This window comes from Misgurnus anguillicaudatus, chromosome 5, assembly GCF_027580225.2.
Source record: "Misgurnus anguillicaudatus chromosome 5, ASM2758022v2, whole genome shotgun sequence".
Taxonomy (NCBI): Eukaryota; Metazoa; Chordata; class Actinopteri; order Cypriniformes; family Cobitidae; genus Misgurnus; species Misgurnus anguillicaudatus.
Genome location: NC_073341.2, coordinates 25451616 through 25473383, shown reverse-complemented (window position 1 = coordinate 25473383; position 21768 = coordinate 25451616). Strand labels below are relative to the sequence as shown.

The 21768-nt window shown below is 38.9% G+C and overlaps 1 protein-coding gene across 1 annotated transcript in view; it reads left to right on the top strand.

The window, feature by feature from the left end:
* Positions 1–20359, top strand: part of celsr3 (cadherin, EGF LAG seven-pass G-type receptor 3) — a 51905-nt gene extending 31546 nt beyond the window's left edge. The window contains exons 16-35 of the mRNA XM_073867810.1: positions 960–1143; positions 1216–1317; positions 1403–1497; positions 2359–2568; positions 2686–2869; positions 4436–4588; positions 4950–5136; positions 5227–5394; positions 6936–7062; positions 7894–8100; positions 9404–9691; positions 9896–9975; positions 10215–10341; positions 14028–14147; positions 14258–14355; positions 15033–15124; positions 15255–15428; positions 16387–16575; positions 16798–17665; positions 18627–20359. Coding sequence (XP_073723911.1) covers positions 960–1143; positions 1216–1317; positions 1403–1497; positions 2359–2568; positions 2686–2869; positions 4436–4588; positions 4950–5136; positions 5227–5394; positions 6936–7062; positions 7894–8100; positions 9404–9691; positions 9896–9975; positions 10215–10341; positions 14028–14147; positions 14258–14355; positions 15033–15124; positions 15255–15428; positions 16387–16575; positions 16798–17665; positions 18627–18654 — 3681 coding nt within the window. The 3' untranslated portion in view covers positions 18655–20359. The remainder of the gene's footprint in view (positions 1–959; positions 1144–1215; positions 1318–1402; positions 1498–2358; positions 2569–2685; positions 2870–4435; positions 4589–4949; positions 5137–5226; positions 5395–6935; positions 7063–7893; positions 8101–9403; positions 9692–9895; positions 9976–10214; positions 10342–14027; positions 14148–14257; positions 14356–15032; positions 15125–15254; positions 15429–16386; positions 16576–16797; positions 17666–18626) is intronic.
* The last annotated feature ends 1409 nt before the right edge of the window (positions 20360–21768 follow it).

The following is a 21768-nucleotide window of genomic DNA, read 5'->3' as shown; positions in this document are numbered from 1 at the left end:
ATCCAGATAATTAACTCACCACCATGTCATCCAAAATGTTGATGTCTTTCTTTGTTCAGTCAAGAAGAAATTATGTTTTTTGAGGAAAACATTGCAGGATTTTTCTCATTTTAATGGACTTTAATAGAGCCCAACATTTAAAACTTAACTCAACACTTAACAGTTTTTTTCAACGGAGTTGCAAAGGACTATAAACGATCCCAAACGAGGCATAAGGGTCTTATCTAGCAAAACGATTGTCATTTTTGACAAGAAAAATAAAAAATATGCACTTTTAAACCACAACTTCTTGTCTAGGTCCTGTCCTGCGTGACCTAACGTAAATGCGTAGTGACGTAGAAAGGTCACGTGTTACATATATGAAACACACATTTGCGGACCGTTGTAAACAATAAACTGACACAAAGACATTAATTAGTATCATTCCACATACAACAACGTCGGAACGGTCCTCTTTCTCAACACTTGTAAACACTGGGGCGGAGTTTCGCGTTCGTCCTCTGTGACCTCTTGACGTCATGACGTATTGCGTGGGGTCACGCTGGCGCATCACGACCGGATCTAGATGAGAAGTTGTGGTTTAAAAGTGCATATATCCCATTTTTCCTGTCAAAAATGACAATCGTCCCGCCAGACAAGACCCCCATGCCTCGCCCGGGATCATCCACAGTCCATTGAAACTCCGCTGAAAAAAACCGTTACGCGTTGAGTCTAGCACCAAATGTTGGGCTCCACCAAAGTCCACCAAAATGAGAAAAATCCTGCAATGTTTTCCTCAAAAAACATAATTTCTTCTCGACTGAACAAAGAAAGACATCAACATTTTAGATGACATGGTGGTGAATAAATTATCTGGATTTTTTAAGAAAATTGACTATTCCTTTAATGTTTAATCACTGTCACCTTGTTTTGTTTGTTATATATTTATTTGTGTGCGATTGTGTATATGTGTTTGTCAGGAGTTTCATTACCGAAGGCGAGGCAGCGATGTTTGCCTTCCGTGTGACTGCTACCCAGTGGGCTCCTTCTCAAGGTCATGTGACACAGAAAGCGGACAATGCCAGTGCAGACCCGGCGTAATTGGCAGACAGTGCAACATGTGTGACAACCCGTTTGCTGAAGTCACACAAACAGGCTGTGAAGGTAAGTGTCCTTCCATCCATCTATCCATTGTTGAACTGTATTGTTTCTCACCTCCATATCTCTTTTTCTTAGTGATCTATGATGGTTGTCCTAAGACTATAACATCAGGAATCTGGTGGCCCAGAACAAAGTTCAGCCTGCCTGCTGCTGTTCCCTGTCCTAAAGGATCAGTAGGTACGTGTGTATGTTTATTTCTCTGCATATGTATCTGAATCTTCAAAGTCCATTCACCTGATCCTTTAATTTATCTCTTTTGAAGGAACTGCAATTCGTCACTGTGATGGAGAGAGAGGCTGGCTGGACCCTGATCTGTACAACTGCACTTCTCCGCCATTTGTGGAGCTAAACACAGCTGTGAGACCCTACATACACATGAACATATACAGTTGTGCTTATAAGTTTACACACCCCTTGGTCCCATTAGCAGTGGTCATTGCCTTGTAGAAGGATGTTTAGCTTTAAAAAAAAAACATTAAAAATCACAAAAATATATTTTTTAATCTGCCATGAGAAGATGCATAATAGATTCTTTAAGGCAAAAATAATAACTGAAACAGTCAGTACTAAATAAAAAAAACGCTCTTATATTTATTTTAATATTAAAGAAAATTACCACCGTTTTCCAATATTTTACTATGTTCTTACCTCAATTTAGACAAATGAATACATATATATATATATATTTTCAATCCATGCACTTTTAATCTTTGTACAGTGCCTCGTGTTAGCGTTTAGCCTAGCCCCATTAATTCCTATGGCTCCAAACAGGGATGAATTTAGAAGCCACCAAACACTTCCATGTTTTCCCTATTTAAAGACTGTTACATGAGTAGTCACACAAGTAAGTATGGTGGCACAACATAAAACTTTTGTTTGGAGCCATAGGAATGAATGGGGCTTGACTAAATGCCAACACATTCAAGAAGCGCTGTACAAAGATTAAATGTGCATGCATTGAAAAAAGATAGGTACTGTATGTATTAATTCATCTAAATTGAGGTAAGAACATAGTAAAATATTGAAAAACGGTGGTGTTTTCCTTTAACATCTTGCTAATTCTGCAAAAAGTATCTCATCTTGTAAGCAAAACTTACTAATTATAATCAAAGCTCCATATCTTTGCATATATAAAATAGGTGAAATGCTTGTGTCCAGTACATAACTCTTTTCTTAATATGTATGTGTGTGTGTGTGTGTGTGTGTGTGTGTGTGTAGCTGGAAGCTTTGGAAAGAAATGAGACAGAACTCGGAACAATCACTGAGAAAAAACTGGCCCATCAGCTTCGTGATGTCACAGAGGCAACAACCCGTCTTTATGGCAATGACCTTCAGATCGCCGAGCGCCTGTTGTCCCGCCTCCTGACCTTCGAGAGCCTCCAGTCAGGATTTGGTTTGACAGCCACTCAGGATGCACATTTTAATGAGGTACCTTAGGGAGGCGATAAATTGAAGTATATTTGTGATTCAAATTTTATCGATCTTGATGAAATTTTGTATTAATTTCTCTCTCTCTCTCATGCTTTCTGTACCTCTCGCTCTCAGAATGTGTTAAGAGGTTGTAGTGTTTTGTTGGGTCCGGGTAGCGCTACACTGTGGAGAGGTCAAAGTTCAGGGCAGATCGGAGCGGCGGGATTGGCTGATCTGTTGGAGCAGTACTCTCGCACACTTGCCCAGAACATGAAACAGACCTACCTCAATCCTGTGGCACTCGTCGCTCCAAATATTGGTCAGTATCTATACACAAATCTATATCTATACACGAACGTACAGTTATCAGTGTTTTACAAATGGACACTAGGGTGGCCATTCGTAACAGTTCCCCCGGACAAGTCCCGAGCATGTTTTCGGGTGCGTTCTCCGGAGGTCGCATTGCTTGATCGCATACGTCATCGAGGTTCTCAGATTTCAGTTAAAATACATTAGAAAATTAAGATTTATTTCTTTTAAGACATACAATCATTGTAGTTTCATTCTTACCTTGAAATGTAACGGTTGCTTTTCTGAAATTAAACTCGAAATATTAAACCTTGATGACGTATGCGGTCCTGAGAACGAACCCGAAAACATGTTCGGGACGTGTCCGGCGGAACTGGCATGAATGGCCACCCTAATGGACACCCTACTGAAAAATCCAGCTAAGACCAGCACAAGCTGGTAAGCTGGTTTTAGCTGGTCTCCCAACTTGGTTTTAGCTGGTTTTGGTGGTGTAGCAAGCTGGTCTAGCTGTGTTTTGGTCACTTTTTAAGCTGGTCTAGCTGGACTTAGCTGGTCAGGCTGGGAGACCATCTGACTCACCAGCTTGACCAGCTTTGCCAGGCTGGTAGGGCCAGCTTCAACCAGCTACTGCCACCTTAAACCAGTTAAAACCAGCTACCAGCTTATGCTCGTCTTAGATTGATTTTTCAGTAGGGCAGTTCTTTGTTTACTGAAAAAACAGCTAAAACCAGCATAAGCTGGTCTCTTAGCCTGGTTTTAGCTGGATTACTTGGAGTAGCAAGCTGGTCTAGATGTGTTTTGGTCACTTATTAAGCTAGTCAAGCTGGACTTACAGTAGCTGATCAGGCTGAAGGACCAATTGACTCACCAGCTTGACCAGCTTTGCCAGGCTGGGAGGGCCAGCTTCAACCAGCTACCACAACCTTAAACCAGGCTGGTTTTAGCTTTTTTTAGTAGCTGGGGTTTAAGAATATGAATGCAGTGCCTCCCTAAAAAACGAATCTGAAACTGAATAGAAAGGTACAAAAATATGTAACTAATGCAATATTTCCAAAGTAACAGTGTCCATTAGCAATAGCAAGTACATCACCAGGTAAGGTTGAATGACGCTGAGTCCTCATTTTTTCCTTGCATTTTTGTTTTCATGCTCCTAAAACGTGCTGGGTGGTAACAGTAAAAACCAGACATCCAGACAGGTCCTCCACACATCAGTGAATCATTGAACTATCAAAGATTATGCAATGCTTTGCTTTTTAAATGCGATTGATCTGTTCATGTGTAATATATTTTTGGACGCACAGTATAAATGTACACATATGTATTGATCAATTGAATAAGAAGTGTCTAAAACACCACACAGATTGTTGTCATGGCAACATTGTCTTATTAGAGACCACCATCATCCAGCTTCTCAGTTCTTATAGTGAAGCCAGAAATACCGGAGTGTGCAATAAAGATGAAAGAGATAAATGTGTAGATGCACCTGAGACCAACACCTGCTGTGCTATAAAAAGCAAGAACGCTGTAGTTCACACAGTGCATGTGTGTGTGTGTTTCTGTGTGTTTGTGTGTGCAGTCATGACTCTGGATCGTGTTGAAAACCATACACATGTGCGGAGACGGTTTCCACGCTATCACAGCAGCACTCTCTTCCGAGGTCAAGCGCTTTGGGATGCTCACACACATGTTGTGCTGCCCCCTGCTGCACTTGTACCACAACGCAACCCATGTAAGTTACACTTGCGTTCCTTGAAAGGCATAGCTTAGTTGGATGTGTTGACATAATTTCCAATGAAACAGGAAGTTAGGATGGGGCATATTGAGTGACGACTCCTCATTGTAAAATAGCCAATAACCTTAAGTTTAGAATAAGTATAGAATAATATCATAAAAACGATTAATCTGTATTGGTGAAAGTGAGAGACTTGTTGTCGATGTTTTGGAGAACAGTTCCATATCCTTAAGACTCATTATCATGGGGCCTTTAGCCAATGTTTAGTCAGTCCCTTCTCCAAACACCATCTGCAGCTGACTAGCAATGTTTGGTTCCTGTCTGCTACTGAACTAAAGTGTAAGACTTCAATTTTCAGCTCCAGTTTTAGCTCCATCTCCAGCCAGCCCTGTAAACCTGTTGGCCAATCAGACGGTGGAAGCAACAGCAGCCCGACGTTCTTTGGCATTGCAAGAGGCTCCTATCACCATCGTCATCCTCCTTATCTATCGAAGCCTGGGGGCTGCGCTCCCCCCAAAATACCACACAGACCGCAGAGGCGTCAGGTAAATGTGCACATCTTAGGTAAAGATAAACGTTCACGTGTCAGATAATATAAGGTAATATACATGAGTGTGCACGTCTCTTTCCTGCAGGTTACCTAGACACCCTGTGCTGAACTCCCCTGTTGTAAGTGTGTCTGTTTATAACAATCAGACATTTGTGGAGGGTTTTCTGGATACTCCGGTTCTGCTAGAGTTTCGTCTGCTGGAGACCAGCAACCGCAGCAAACCACTGTGTGTGCAGTGGAATCACAGCAGCCCGTAAGTTTGTGTGTGTTTGTGCGTTCGGTGTTTCACAATGACCTGCAGCTTAAGTGTTTGTTGTCTTTCAACATGCACACAGCATGCTTTTATTAATATGTAATAATTTGCATATGAGGAGCTCGTCTCGAGAGAGATCCCATTCGAGATAGAAGGGATGAACTTAGCTTGTACCAAGGGTGTGGTGAGATCGTAACAAGGGCATGGTGAGGTTGAACCTGCTTACTTCATGTCGTACCGTTTACGTTACATAGTACTGCAACATCCAATAGGAAAATTCAACTGCAGTAGCCACCATTCAACCTGTAGAGGGCAGCACTCAGATGTTTTTACACCATACACTCACTTAGGAACACCTGTTCAATTTCTCAATGCAATGGTGTAATCGTGTGGGGGATGTTTTCTTTGCACACTTTAGGCCCCTTAGTGCCAATTGGGCATCATTTAAATGCCACGGTCACCTGAGCATTGTTTTTGACCATGTCCATCCCTTTATGACCACCGTGTAACTATCCTCTGATGGCTACTTCCAGCAGGATAATGCACCATGTAACAAAGCTCGAATCATTTCAAACTGTTTTTTTGAACATGACAATGAGTTCACTTTACTAAAATGGCCCCCACAGTCACCAGATCTCAAACCAATAGAGCATCTTTGGGATGTGGTGGAACCTTGGTGCCCTGGATGTGCATCCCACAAATCTCCATCAACTGCAAGATGCTATCCTATCAATATGGGCCAACATTTCTAAAGAATGTTTTCAGCACCTTGTTGAATCAATGCCACGTAGAATTAAGGCAGTTCTGAAGGCGAAAGGGGGTCAAACACAGTATTAGTATGGTGTTCCTAATAATCCTTTAGTTGAGTTTATATTGTATCATTGAAACACTTTATACCCAAATGTCAAAAAAACGTTACTCAAATTAAGAAACAGCACTAATAAAGCCCCATTCTTACAGATCATTAACTAAAAAAAGTTGGTTAAGTTACTCTTTAAGAGTCTGAAAAAAAAATGCTAATTTACAAGAAAACATACCCTTAGGGGTTTTGCATCTGAGCTCTTCATATTGTTTGCTTATTCACCTTCAGTATTTTATAATAATACTAATAATTTGTAAAAGTTATTTTCTTCACATGGATGATTCCAAACCAATTATGCCCACGAAATCCTTGAAATACATGCAAAAGTCATGTTTTTAAAGGTCCACCACACATCATCGAATCATAAAATATTATGAAATGTCTTGCTGTTAAAATGCAATTGATCTGTTTATGTTTAATAATCTGGATTCACAGTGTAAATGTATACATGTATTGACTGAATGAGAAAAGTGTCAAAGTCAATTCGTAGATTGTTGTCATGGCAACAATTAAAGACCACTTGTTCATCCAGTGTGCAATGAAAAAGGTGAGAAAGATAGTGTGTACCTGTAGATGCTGTTGCGTAACAACATTTAAGAGACGTTTTTGTAAGCAGTGGAGAACTATTGCATTAAACAATACCTCAGATTGTCACATACTTCGTTGTGTTTGTGTGTAGTGTATCAGCAGGAGGTTGCTGGACTGTGAGAGACTGCAGTGTGGTCTATAGAAACACATCACATGTGCGATGTCAGTGTCACAGACTGGGAACCTTTGGAGTCCTGATGGACAGTTCACAAAGAGAGGTAACATTTATCACACACACATTTTATACATACTACACGCAGGTCCCGTACACACTGCATATTAATTCGGTTGTCAGTTCACCTTTTAATGCTTAATCCTGTTCTGTACACACAATTCAGTAATTTACGGGACTGACAATCGCATTCTACAACCGAATTAACTCCCGCAAAATCCAGGTAGTGACAACCGCATTTACAGAAACTCTGCTTAGTGTGTAGCCTACATAACCGAACAGAACAACTAGTAGTTAATAATGTGTTTAAACATGCATCATGGACATGACAGGTCTTTCTTCTGAAAAATAAATGCCTAGAAGGTGAAAAAGTCTTCCTGTATGCACGGTGCAAAAAATGACAAAGGCACGAGCGTTTGCTGACTAGTGTTGCCAAATCTTGCACAAAAAAAACAGCAAACAAGAAATATCTAATAATAAGCCGAAATAAATCCAAATGCTTTACCTCAAAGATCAAAATATTGGGACCGGCACCTTCACACCAAAATTTGATCGCTTCATGAGCCAAAAGCCTTAACGGTTATGCGCCAAAACAGTATATACGTACAAAAAAAGACAAGAAGGCAGAACGTTGCTATGGTTATCTCTGTGTCAAGCTTCACATTTTCGGGAGTGAGTCTTGTTTCGTACAGACATGCAACGAACATTTAGGGGATTCACTCACGCATTTAAAAAGTTTGCAGTGTGTACGAGGCCATATATGCATATACTACAAATATTAGACAGTTCACTTTTTTATTATTAACAATAAGTAATTAAATGTTATTTCATTAATCACCAATTATTGTTTAAACTGTTTTCCTTGTTTCCTGAGCAGCAGTTGGAGGGTGACCTGGAGACCCTTGCCATAGTAACATACTCCTCACTCTCAGTTTCCATGGTGGCATTGTTGCTAACGGTGGTGGTTTTATCGGGTCTGAGAGGACTGAAATCAAACACACGCAGTATTCACTCCAACATGGCTGCTGCTACTCTACTTTCACACCTTACGTATCTTCTGGGCATCAATCAGACTGAACAACAGGTCAGAATAAAATTAAGTGTGTGTGGGTGCGTGTGTGCATGCATGTGTGTTATTGATGGAAGCAAAGAAAGTGTGGGTGGGTGTGAAGATAAGAGAACCCCAGACAGCGGATCCGGCCCTGAGTTGTCTGCTGTCTGTAACAGGTGCACAGTCAAACAGACACAAATTAAATTCATTATAAAGATGCTTACTATAAATTTCAGGTCACAAACATTTTTTTCTGTTTTGCACTGTATTCATAAAATGTTAAATTACAAATTATATTTGCAGCATAGCATTCATTAGAGCTGGTGTGGATTGACCAAATGGTCAATGTAACAAATGCACTTACGTTTAATTCTTATCCTGAGAACTGCAGAATCTGCCATATTTTTTAGTAATTATACAATTAATCTCCAAAATGTCTAAGGTCCTGCAGTGTTTTTTAAAAAGATTTTTAGTGTGCCCTCAAGACATTTAAACCCCACTATGCTGGTAGCTTCAAGTGTGAGAACGGATACTAAAGATTATGAATAGCTCTGTAGGAAGCAAGATTAGTGTCGCGATAAAGTACCAGGCCGCTTTAAATATGACTTGTGTCATTCAAAAACTGTCATTTCAGCCATTAGCACATGGTTGTATAACCACTTAAACCTCACTGTGAGCTTGGACTCAGACTTTATTCAAACTCAGCCTCTCTCTATCTATCTCTCCGCCTCAGACAGATTCACACAGACGTATCTCTCTTTCTAAAGCAGGTTAACACCATCTATAACAGACAATATTCTCTCGAGTCCAAACCACTCACACTAAAAGCCTGTTACTGCCGAGTTCATTAATTTCAACTGCTGTGCGGGGATGTGGGTGTTTGGGATAGAGTATGCGTTCATTCATAATTCAGTTTTGCTTTGGTCCATTGATTCAGTCTTCAGAATCCCATTTTTGGCTTTTTGCCTTTTTATGTATATAATGTTTATCGCGGAGAGGAAATGACAGCAACATGTGGAATAGGTTTTATGACTTGGATTTAAATTGCCAACATCTGAATAAGCACCCCATTTTATTGAGCTCACAGAGTACATTAGGCAACTTTTCATGGTGGAAACACAAATGCATGTTGTAAAGTCTTTTTTAAGGTATGTTAGTTCTTTAGCTCCAATTTAATCTAGCTGCTCCAGTTAATCCAGTTTAACTAAAAGCTGTCATATTCAGAATGATAAATCTTCAATTCATTTATCATTGAGTGATCTGAACAATCAATTCCTATATTTTATACATGTTAAGATAAATCTTACATTTTCATTTGGTTTATTCTCTGATGCAGTTCCTGTGCACGGTGGTTGCAATCCTTCTCCATTATTTCTTCATGTCATCTTTTGCGTGGCTGTTTGTGGAAGCTCTGCATATTTATCGCATGCAGACAGAAGTGAGAAACATCAACTACGGTGCCATGAGATTTTACTATGCTATAGGCTGGGGAGTTCCCGCTATCATTACAGGCCTGGCAGTGGGGTTGGATCCAGAGGGATACGGAAACCCAGATTTCTGCTGGATCTCCATGTATGATAAGCTTATGTGGGGCTTCGCGGGACCAGTTAGCGCCGTCATACTGGTATTATGCTCCTTTGTGTGTGTGGCTTTGCTAATGTTTAATGCTTTAAAAAGCTGATTATGAATTGCTTTACCATATTACATTATATCATTTGTGTTTATTTATATTTATTGATGGAGAGGAAGTTTAGTAAATAATGGGTTAAATATTAGTTTCAGTACAGTAATGATGGAGCTAGTTAGTAACTCTTGTCTTCTTTTATAGATGAATGGTGGAATGTTTTTAATGGTCCTGCGTATGACATGTAACCCCACTCAGAAAGAGATAAAGAAGCTGCCTGTAATGTGAGTACATGCAGTGTTATATATTCTTTTATATATATATATATATATATATATATACTATATATTCTGGTATGTGTGTTCTATCAGAATTTAAGGTGTAATTTTCATTCTTGTCTTTTAACAATAGTCACATCTTCACATGAAATAAGGGATGCAGTTGCCAGTGATATTAGTATCAAACATGACTTTATATTTAGATTCTTTCTATTTACATTAATTCTGTCTATTGCTTCTCACAGTTCTACTATCCGCAGTGCCTTTCTCTTGTTATTATTGAGTACATGCGTTTGGTTATTTGGTCTGATGGCTGTTAACAACAGTGTCCTGGCATTCCACTACCTGTTCATCGTCCTATGTTGCATACAGGTAAGTTTGTATTTGTTTTAGATATATCTTATATGTAGATATGAAGAGTAATGGAATAAATCCATTTTGACTAATTTCGGTAAAACGTGTTTTTCATCTTGTGACAAGATGAAAATCACTATTTTCTCTTACAAACTTTCACAAAACATCTTTAGGTTATAATAACATTAAAAATCTGTAATTTGATTTTCAAAGATTTATTATAAAAACTGATTATTTTTTCCGCAAAAAGTTTTTTTCAAAATGCTATAAATCTATTGATTCAATGTGTAAATGTGCATTCATCTTTGCCATGTTATATTCATTTAGTTGACTAGTGGTATACACTGATAAAAAATAAACATTAATGGCATTACTCAAAACACTTACTTTGTCATATTAAGAACATTGTCGTTGCTGCTGTCATCCTTGGGACGTCGTCACTAAAGTTTTTTGACAGCGATCAGCGGTAAATGTTTTGGTCCTGCTCGATTTTCGTTTACTTTCCTTGGGAAGTCGTCACTAAAGTTTTTTGACAGCGATCAGCTGTAAATGTTTTGGTCCTGCTCGATTTTCGTTCACTTTGGGTAAAATAATGGAAAGTTTTTCACAAGATCCCCTGGGGTCAATGTGTTAGCATGACAGAAACTTGATGTTGTCAGGAGAACAAGCAACAGCCGGCATTTTTTCGTCTCCCGAGTGGCTTACGTTTCTTACCTGCCACAGAAAATGCTGTGATTTGTTGAGCGGATTCATTTCATTCCGCAGAGAAGGAGGACTGGCGTTTATCGCGTTTTGGGAAAAAGGGAGAAAAGATGACAGAATAACACTGCGGATATCGGATTTTACATAAAATTAAGAATTTACTTTTTAATACTGACCTGATACAATACTGATTTTGGTGGTAATTCATTTCTTTTAAAAATGACGTTTATCACGTTTTGGAATCAAACTCTTTATATATACACCGTGTGCAGAATTATTAGGCAAGTTGTATTTTTGAGGATTACTTTTGTTATTGTACAACTACAATGCTCTTGGTCAATTCAAAATGTTAACAAACCCTCAAACCTGAACATTTAAGTAGTAAAAGTGAAATTTTGGCTTTCTTAAGAGAATATTTCTATGTACATCATTATTAGGCAATTATTAGTGTGCAGAATTATTAGGCAACTAAATGAAAAACAAAGATTTTACCATCTCACTTGTTTTTTTTCACCTGTTAAAGTGAGGATAATAAACAAACTCTACATTTACAAATAAACATTTAATAAAAAAAATATATATATAAACTCAGTGACCAATATAGCCACCCTTCTTTTCAATAACAGTCACAAGCCTTCCATTCACAGATTCAGTCAGTTTCTTGATCTGGTCTGAACCAACATTTTGTGCAGACGCAACCACAGCCTCCCAGACACTGTTCAGAGAGGTGTACGGTTTACCTTCACTGTCCTGCTTAAGAAGGGATCAAAAGGTCTCAATAGGGTTTAAGTCAGGTGAAGAAGGGGCCATCCCTACTGAAAAATCCAGCTAAAACCAGCATAAGCTGGTAGCTGGTTTTAGCTGGTTTTAGCTGATTTAAGGTGGTTTATGCTGGTCCTCCCAGCCTGACAAAGCTGGTCATGCTGGTGGGCCAGCTGGTATTCCAGCATGACCAGCTAAGTCCAGCTAGACCAGCTTAAAATGTGACCAAAACACACCTAGACCAGCTTGCTACACCAGCAAAACCAGCTTCCTACACCAGCAAAACCAGCTAAAACCAAGATGGGGACCAGCTAAAACCAGCTCACCAGCCCACGCTGGTCTTAGCCGGATTCCTCAGTAGGGATGTCATTAGTTTTTCACCTTTAAGGCCTTTACTGGCCAGCCATGCAGTTGAGTACTTTGGTGCATGTGCTGAAGCGTTGTCTTGCATAAAAAAGTCTTCTTGAAAGATGCAGATTTTTTCCTGTACCACTGCTTGAAGAAAGTGTCTTCTAAAAATTGTCAGTAAGTCTGAGAGTTGTTTTTATTTCCATTTTCAACCCAAAAAGGTCCAACTAGCTCATCTTTAATAATACTTGTCTGTGCCTGCCTGCCTGTAATGTAGAAGACACTTTTTTCTAGCAGTTGTACAGGAAAAGTTTGCATCTTTCAAGAAGACTGATTATTTTGTAAGACAAAGCTCCATCACATACATCACAAGTACTCAACTGCATGGCTGGCCAGTAAAGGCCTTAAAGGTGAAAAACTAATGACATGGCCCCCTTCTTCACCTGACTTTAACCCTATTGAGACCTTTTGATCCCTTCTTAAGCAGGACATTTACAGTGAAGGTAAACCGTACACCTCTCTGAACAGTGTCTGGGAGGCTGTGGTTGCGTCTGCACAAAATGTTGGTTCAGACCAGATCAAGAAACTGACTGAATCCGTGAATGGAAGGCTTGTGACTGTTATTGAAAAGAAGGGTGGCTATATTGGTCACTGAGTTTATATATTTTTTTATTAAATGTTTATTTGTAAATGTAGAGTTTGTTTATTATTCTCACTTTAACAGGTGAAAAAAAAACAAGTGAGATGGTAAAATCTTTGTTTTTCATTTAGTTGCCTAATAATTCTGCACACTAATAGTTGCCTTATAATGATGTACATAGAAATATTCTCTTAAAAAAGCCAAAATTTCACTTTTACTACTTAAATGTTCAGGTTTGAGGGTTTGTTAACATTTTGAATTGACCAAGAGCACTGTAGTTGTACAATAACAAAAGTAATCCTCAAAAATACAACTTGCCTAATAATTCTTCACACGGTGTATATATGCTTTGCATGAGACTGTTATTTTATTTTTATTCTGTAAAGACAAAAACTTGTTAATGTTTAATGTTCATTTAACTTTGAACAAACTGTTCCCAGTAAATAACATACATTTAAATCTATATTAAGGTCTTGGCAAACAGCTGCCAGTAATACTGTCATTTCTTCAGAAATTATTTTCAGTGCTAAGTGTGCCTGACACATTTTCTTGTAAATTAGCATTTATTTTCAGTAATTTCATTTAATGGCCATGAAAAGGTTATTAGACAGAAACAAAAATGCCTTAATTTTTTTACCCAAATGTCACTTTAGCCATTTAATTGTTTTTAACAATTACTCTTTCGCTGCGAAAAAGTATGTTCATGCTTTTCTGGAAATTAACTTCTTTACACAAGACATAGTAAACAATTGAAAAATTATTAGAGATGAAAATAGAAACATTGCAAATGATGAAAGTCAAAATGTTAAAATAAAGAAACAGAACCACACATTCGGTGAAGCTATGATGCATGTGGCTGCCACATTCATTTTATATTCAGGTCCAACTACAAGTTTATATGTGATCCACAGTCGTTTCAAAGTCCCACCCTATCTCTCTCCAGTAACTCTTCACTGTCCTTTCTGAATAAAGATAAAAGGCTCATCTGCTGTTCATCTAATTCTTCTTCCGTGCACTTTGCTGAAAAAGGACCATGGCATTTCTGCCAACAAAGCAGTATTTCTGAATGGCCTGAGGCTGGGAAGTGGATTTAAAGCGAAAATATTTTAAAAGAGTATAATACATGCAGAGAGCATCTCTTTATATCTCATATCTTATTATAAAAGTTTAGGGACTTTTGCATCTGAACTCTTCATATATAACACAAGAAATAATGTAATAGTATATTAATGAAAGTGTGTGTCTGTTTCAGGGTATGGCTGTGTTGTTGGTGTTCACACTGTTGAACTCAGAGGTGCAGGAGGCTTGGAAACTGGCCTGCCTCGGCAAGAAAAGCCCCGGTGAAGAACCTGCCAGACCTCCACAGATGACTGTTAGTGAACACAAACATAACACCCACCCCACAACCTAAACCTATATTTACCCTCATGGAGTGATGATGATAAGCATTTGGGTTTGTTAACCTGCTGTATGTGTGTGCAGGGTCAAAACCCGTACAACAGCGCCTCCCTGCTGGAGCAGAGTGGATTACATCGTATCACACTGGGAACTTCAACCATCTCATCGGTTAGCAGTGCAAGGTCTGTGAACGTAACAGCAGATTGTAGATTTGTAAAGACCTACAAGCAGAAATTTAATGTGACAGCAAAATCTTTCACAAGACTTTTTTAAGATGTCAAATAAATCTTTGGTGTCCCCAGAGAACATAGTTTTAGCTCAAAATACCATATATATAATTGATTATAAAATGTTGAAATTGCCTCTTTGTAGGTGTGAGCAAAATGTGCCGTTTTTGGGTGTGTCCTTTAAAATGCAAATGAGTTGATCTCTGCACTAAATGGCAGTGCCGCGGTTGGATAGTGCAGATTAAGGGGCAGTATTATCCCCTTCTGACATCACAAGGGGAGCGAAATTTCAATAAACTATTTTTCACATGCATGCAGAGAATGGTTTACCAAAACTAAGTTACTGGGTTGTTCTTTTTTACATTTTCTAGGTTGATAAAAGCACTAGGAACCCAATTATAGCACTTAAAGACAAAGTCAGATTTTTATGATGTGTCCCCTTTAAGACTTTGCAGAAGTAACTTTTTCATTTACTATTTAAAAATAACTTTGTGTCCACCGTCCGTACTCAAATCCGCAGCCATGCCATTACACAGTATGCATTGTTATAAGTTAAAACACTAAAACTGTGTGCATTGTTGTGAATTGATAAACTAAAAGCTTGTCAATGTATTATTTATGTCTGTTCTCAGGGAGAATCTTTTGGCACGGCAGGCTCTTGAACACACTTTAGCTCACACGGGGGCCACTGACCTGGACGTGGCCATGTTCCACCGCAACAGAGGTACACTAACACACAATAAACTGCATGCTTGTACATATAAACACACACACGCACACATTTTTGCTTTTTATCTGTTTTTTCTTTGGTCTTGAGAACATTGTGTCTCTTTGTCCCTATGTGTCTTTCTCAGGTGAGGACTCAGATTCTGATTCTGATCTCTCATTGGAGGAGGAAAGAAGTTTGTCTATCCCATCTTCTGAGAGTGAGGACAACGTTCGTCTGCGTGGACGCATCCAGCGGCGCTTTAAACGTACCGCTCACGCCGAACGTTTACTCACGGAACCCACACACAATGGTGGAAAAGGTACCAATATTATCTTTTGCAGTTATCTGGGGTTGTGTCCCAATTCATTGCCTAGTGTTCTAGCCAGAGAATGGCCATTCCACTATCACAAAATTCTAGTGCACTTAAAGGGACACTCCGCTTTTTTTAAATATTCATTTTCCAACTCCTCTAGAGTTAAACATTTGATTTTTACCGTTTTGGAAACCATTCAGCTGATCCCCGGGTCTGGCGGTACCACTTTTAGCATAGCTTAGCACAATCCATTGAATCTGATTAGACCATTAGCATTGCGCTAAAGAGTTTCGATATTTTTACTACTTAAACTTGACTCTTCTGTAGTTACATCGTGTACTAAGACTGACGGAAAATTAAAAGTTGTGATTTTCTAGGCAGGCTAGGGACTATACTCTCATTCTGGCGTAATAATCGAGGACTTTGCTGCCGTAACATGGCCGCAGGAGGCGCAATGATATTACGCAGTGCCCGAAAATAGTCCCCTGCTATTGAAGGTTACCAAAGGGACTATTTTTAGGCGTGGCATAATATCATTGCGCCTAGCCATATCTGCCTAGAAAATCGCAACTTTTACTTTCCGTCGGTCTTAGTACACAATGTATCTACAGAAGAGTCAAGTTTTATATAGGAAAAATATCCAAACTCTTTGGTTATTTTTGAGCGTGATGCTAATGGTCTCATTAGATTCAATGGATTGTGCTAAGCTATGCTAAAAGTGCTAGCGCCAGACCCGGAGATCCAAAATGGTAAAAATCAAACGTTTGACTCTGAGCTGGACAGTGGGCATATTATCAAAAAAAGTGGAATATCCCTTTAAGAGTCCCAGTGTTTAGTGGATCATCATCCTTGCATATGCACTTTATTCATAAAAGGCATGAAATGACGGTCTTTAAGACATGAACTTAAACAGCTTAGTTATGTAATACCCTACTATTAGTGTATGGAATTGTTTATGTATCAGATCTGGATGGCAATGATCTGCTCTCCTATTGGCCAGCGCTGGAAGGGTGTGAGGCTCACTCTCTACAAAAATGGGGCTCAGAGCGCCGCCTAGGGGGCGACTACAACAAGGATGCAGCTAATAATAACCAGCAGGAAGCTGCACTGACTAGTGGGGATGAAAATGGGCTCACACACAGACACCGTAAGGGTAAGACACATTATTGACATGAAAACACATATCATGCATGATAAACTACAAATTAACATAACTTGAAGAGTACCTTTAAATACATAAAATGTCTGTATTCCTCGCCCAAATATTTTTATCCAGTCCCACATCAGACCTATTTTGTATTTTGTTTGTGGAAAAAGCCATAATGTAAATCACACAGACAAAGCTAAATAATATTTTTTTCCCTTCTTTTCAAAGGAATCCTAAAGAATCGTCTAGGCTGCCCGCCTGCTTTGCAAGGTCTGTCTGCTGTGGGCCGTGCTCCCAGTGAGATGTCATGGTACAGAACCTCCACGTTGGGTCACCGGGGCGTCCCGGCTGCCTCCTACGGTCGTATGTACTCTGGCACTGGCTCGTTGTCCCAGCCCGCTTCCCGATACTCCTCCCGCGAACACCTGGACTCGCTTGCAAGACGACAACGCTCCCGTGACAACCTTGACCTGTTACCGCGACGACGCGAGCTCGGTGCCGAACACCTGGGTGGATCAAGAGAAAGGTTGGGCCCTGTTCACAGCATCCATGCCTCCAGGGAGGATCTGATGGCTAGGGGTGGCCTGACAGGTTTAATGGAGGGATCATTAAGTGGTTCAAGAACGCAGCTCAACGCTCTAACAAGGCAACAGTCCTCTAGAGAGCACCTTGGAGGAGCTCTCATGAGCAGTCGCTCTCGGGAGCAGTTGGAGTCTAACGGCGGAGCACAACCCTGCAGGGAGTGGTTGAGGACCCTGCCGCCACGACAGCTTTCGCACCCCGAGCCACACCCACCCTCTTCACCTCCTCCGCCAATCACAGAGGAACCCCAAGAAACCTTGCTTTCTCACCGTGGGCGCCTTGACTCCGCCCCTATATGTGGTTACCCTACATCTGCAGCTGCGCCCGGAGCTCCATCTAGTCGCCCACCCTCTAGCGAACACCTGGATATCCTCTCCTCCATACTGGCCTCCTTCAGCTCCTCTGTCTTAACCCCGCCTCCAAACCCACACTCTGCTGCAGCAGGCCCCTCCCCTTCCCCGCCTGCTCTCTCTGTAACTTCTCAAAGCATCTCGGAAGTGTCACCTGACTCTGAGTAAGTCAAGCCCTCTCACTGATTGTCTGTTTACAGTGGGATTTAAAGGAGAATTTCACCCGTAGAAACATTAATCTTTATTAAAAGTGTGTCATATTTGTAGTCGAAATGTAACATACATTTCGAATTTGGTGCCTATTTGACCGAGAAAAGGGGTGTTTGTAGTCTCAACCCCTCAACAAAGATATTGGACTTCCTTCTTTCAATGATGCAAAATGATGATTTTTACATCATTGAAAGAAGGAAGTGCAACACTGATATCTGTATTTCTCCTGTCTCAGCGGCAACTGAGGAAATGATGCACAACCATTCAAAAACATGACTGGGGTTCTAACTATACAAAGCTTTATGCAAATGAGTGAAGTGTCCCTTTAAGAGTTCACTTGTCTTTTATACAGCGGGGAAAATAAGTATTTGACACATCAGCATTTTTAAGTGGGCTATTGACACAAAATTTCCACTAGATTTAGTCATTAAGCCAGATATTGAGTTCATACAAAGAAATCAGAACATTTAAGTATACAAGTTGAGTCATAATAAATTCTGATTTATTTGTATGTATTTGGCTTGATGGCTACATCTGGTGGAAATTTTGTGTCAATAGCCCTCTTAGAAATCACCTTACTGATAAAAATGCTGGTGTGTCAAATACTGTGTTCCAATACAGCTCATGAGAATGTTAGTTGCACAAAAAAATCATGGGTAAAAGCGTCTGGCAAATGCATAATTGCATACATGCTACTAAATAAAAAAAATGTAATAAATAAATCAAATTATTTTTCAGGTTTATTTTAATTTTTAATTAAATTCTGCACTTAGATTTTGAACATCACGATATATCCGTCATTTATTTTTTACAATCATCCATTGTTCTCTAATCACAATAACTGCTGTATTGGTTTCTTTTTTATATAATGTACCGATCTTGACAACCTTACTATTTTTACTTCTTTCTGTTTAGAGTTCACAGAAGTGATGGACAATCTTGATGATGTCCTCGCAGCCCTACAATGCGTTTCTGCAGGTGGGCTCAAGAGGAATACAGGACACAGCCTACCGGAGTGTTCAGGACTTCTGCTTCACCCTGGGAACACTTAAGACTTGAGACTGAATTTATTCATCAAGGGCTTGAGATATCACCCAGGATTATCCTTTATCCAAACAACAAACCTCATATTGCAGACCGAGAGCGGAGAGGTCTGGTCAAAGAGAGAGAGACAGAAACTGTAAATAACACTTTTTATACTTTTTGTATCTTTTTCATGAAAGATCAGAGAAAACTCTCTAGTGATGTTTTTGAAGATTGTGTGGATATGTGTTTAAGTGGGTAGAATCCAAAAAACATTTTCAAACCCATTGCAAGCCAAAACAGTCCTAAACATTCCAATCCTTATCCAACTTTGTGTTTATGCAACATAAGCCACGCCCACAGACATGGAGCGAGTCTACAGAAAAAGGATTGGTCGACGTAAATGAAATGTTGGATTTTGGCCATAACATGGGATTGGGGAAAATTCCAAGAGACTGTGATTGTAATTATAAAGAATTACGAAACAAAAGACACGATTGGACCGAAATGATTGTCAATCAAGAGATTTTGTTTTAAGGCAGGTGACTTGAGATTTTTGGGTTGGTCTAAACACATTTCAAACTCCAATACTCAGCCTGTACGAGATTAAAAAATATTTGGTGGTATTTGGTGTAAAAATACATTCCGGGCGGTCTCAACGCTGCACATTTGTATACTAGAGTGCTCTCCGAAATAATAAAAAGGCATACATTGGAGTTTGTTAAAACTGTGTGAAGAGACTATAATGAATGCATAATTATTTTTTGTAACTAGCCTACATGCATATTCAAGACTTATTAGCATAATCAAAACCTCCTTCATTACCAGACTTATCTTAAATCAAATATTGCTTTAGGAATGATTACGGATTCCAAATGAGCTTTTCAGGTGATCGTATTTAATCCATGTGTGAGTTCTTTTAACTAAGAGAGCATATCTAAATATCAGCAAAATCTCTGTGAAGTATTAAATAATCTTGGTGCTTCGGGGAAAGAAACATGCTGAGATGAACTAAATGCAGTCATTCAGAACATCAGGCTCCTGTTTCAAAGCGAAATCACGCTTCGTATGACTTCATCTCATTTGTCTTAAACAGTATTATTATGAGTTTTTGCCAAAAGAGTGCCCTTGTGTCACCCCTTATACCTCGTTCCTCTCGAAAAGTGCTCCAGGACTTTTTTATATTACTTTTTTATATTTAATTTATTATTGCATAACTTTATATGTACAGACATCAGATTAATTTATTTTATTTATTAATATTTATTAACGTTAATTTATCTTATTCACATTCCTTTATAGAGTGTTTTTTTAAGAAGCGTGTGTGGAAGCTTTGTTTTTATAAAAGCGAGGTTTCATCTTTTCAAAATGTTTTATGTGTGAAACTTTTTGTACATTTTCTGTCTGATACGACCCCTCTCTTCTGTTAACAACAAATATGCTTTGAGAAAGAGAGGTGGAAGATGCTGATTGGTGGAAGAGAGAATAATGGGAATGTATAATTGGTCAACATGTTTATTATAAGACGTGTTATACGCTAGGGGGTTAAAAAAATCTGCTACCAATGGGAGGTAAGACCAGAGACCCAATGGTTGTTAATAAAACAGATTAATGCTACCAGGCTACTGTATTTTTTGTGAATACTTAAGACACAAATACTTGAAGATGAAAGGTACAATGTTTTACATTCTTGTTTTCAATAGTTTTATTCATTCTAACATTTTGTTAATGTGATCTGTACACAATCGTATATCCAGGCTACTACTCTAACATTTCTTAAAAGATAATTTTGCGCAAAATAAATATATTTACTCACTCTCATGTAATAACAAACCTGTATGAAGTTGAACACAGGTTTGAAAAGGCATGAAGGTGAGTATATGATGCACGATTTTACATTTATTTTAATAAGTAAATGAACATCACTGAGTCTAAATTTACAGTCAGACAGTAGAAAGTCAATGAGAAGCACTTTTTAACCTGAAAAATCTGCATAGTATAAATAAATGAACAGTATATTGAATCTAACAGTACGGGTCCTGATGTAATTGCCTTTAAAGGATTAGTAATTTTCTTTAAAAAATCCAGATAATTTACTCACCACCATGTCATACAAAATGTGGATGTTTTTCTTTGTTCAGTCGAGAAGAAATTATGTTTTTTTTTTTTTTGAGGAAAACATTCCAGGATTTTTCTCATTTTAATGGACTTTAATGGACCCCAACCCGTAACAGTTTAAATTGCAGTTTCAAAGGCTTATCTAGGGAAACAATTGTCATTTTTGGCAAGAAAAATAAAAAATATGCACTTTTAAACCACAACTTTTCGTCTATCTCTGGTCCTGTGACGTGCCAGCGCGACCTCACGTAATACGTCATCACGCCAAAACGTCACGGATGACGTATGCAAAACTACGCTCCAGTGTTTACAAGTGTGGAGAAAGAGGACCGTTCCGACGTTGTTGTATGTCAAATGATACTAATTAATGCCTTCGTGTCAGTTTATTGTTTACAATGGTCCGAAAATGTGTGTTTCATATATGTAACACGTGACCTTTCCACGGCATTACGCAATTACGTGAGGTCGCGCTGGCACTTCAAAGGACCGGAGATAGACGAGAAGTCGTGGTTCAAGAGTGCACATCTTTAATTAATAATTTTCAAAAAAATGACAATCGTTTCGCCAGATAAGACCCTTATGCCTCGTTTGGGATCATTTAGAGTCATTTAGAACAAAGAAAGACATCAACACCCTGGATGACATGGTGGTGAGCAAACCATCTGGATTTATTTTTTAAGAAAATTGACTTGTCCTTTAAAACAGATATGTATGATCCAGAGACAGATTATGGACCTTGCTTAGTCCCTCTTTAGGATTAACAAGTTTCTTTTTTCCATGTTTGACACAATTGGTAAGATCATTCTCATGAATGCAATTCAATTTCTGGTAATTTACTTGCAATTGAAACTATATTCTTCATATTTACGATATAATTTTATTTAAAAATTAAAAATAAGCAACAAATGAGATCTTT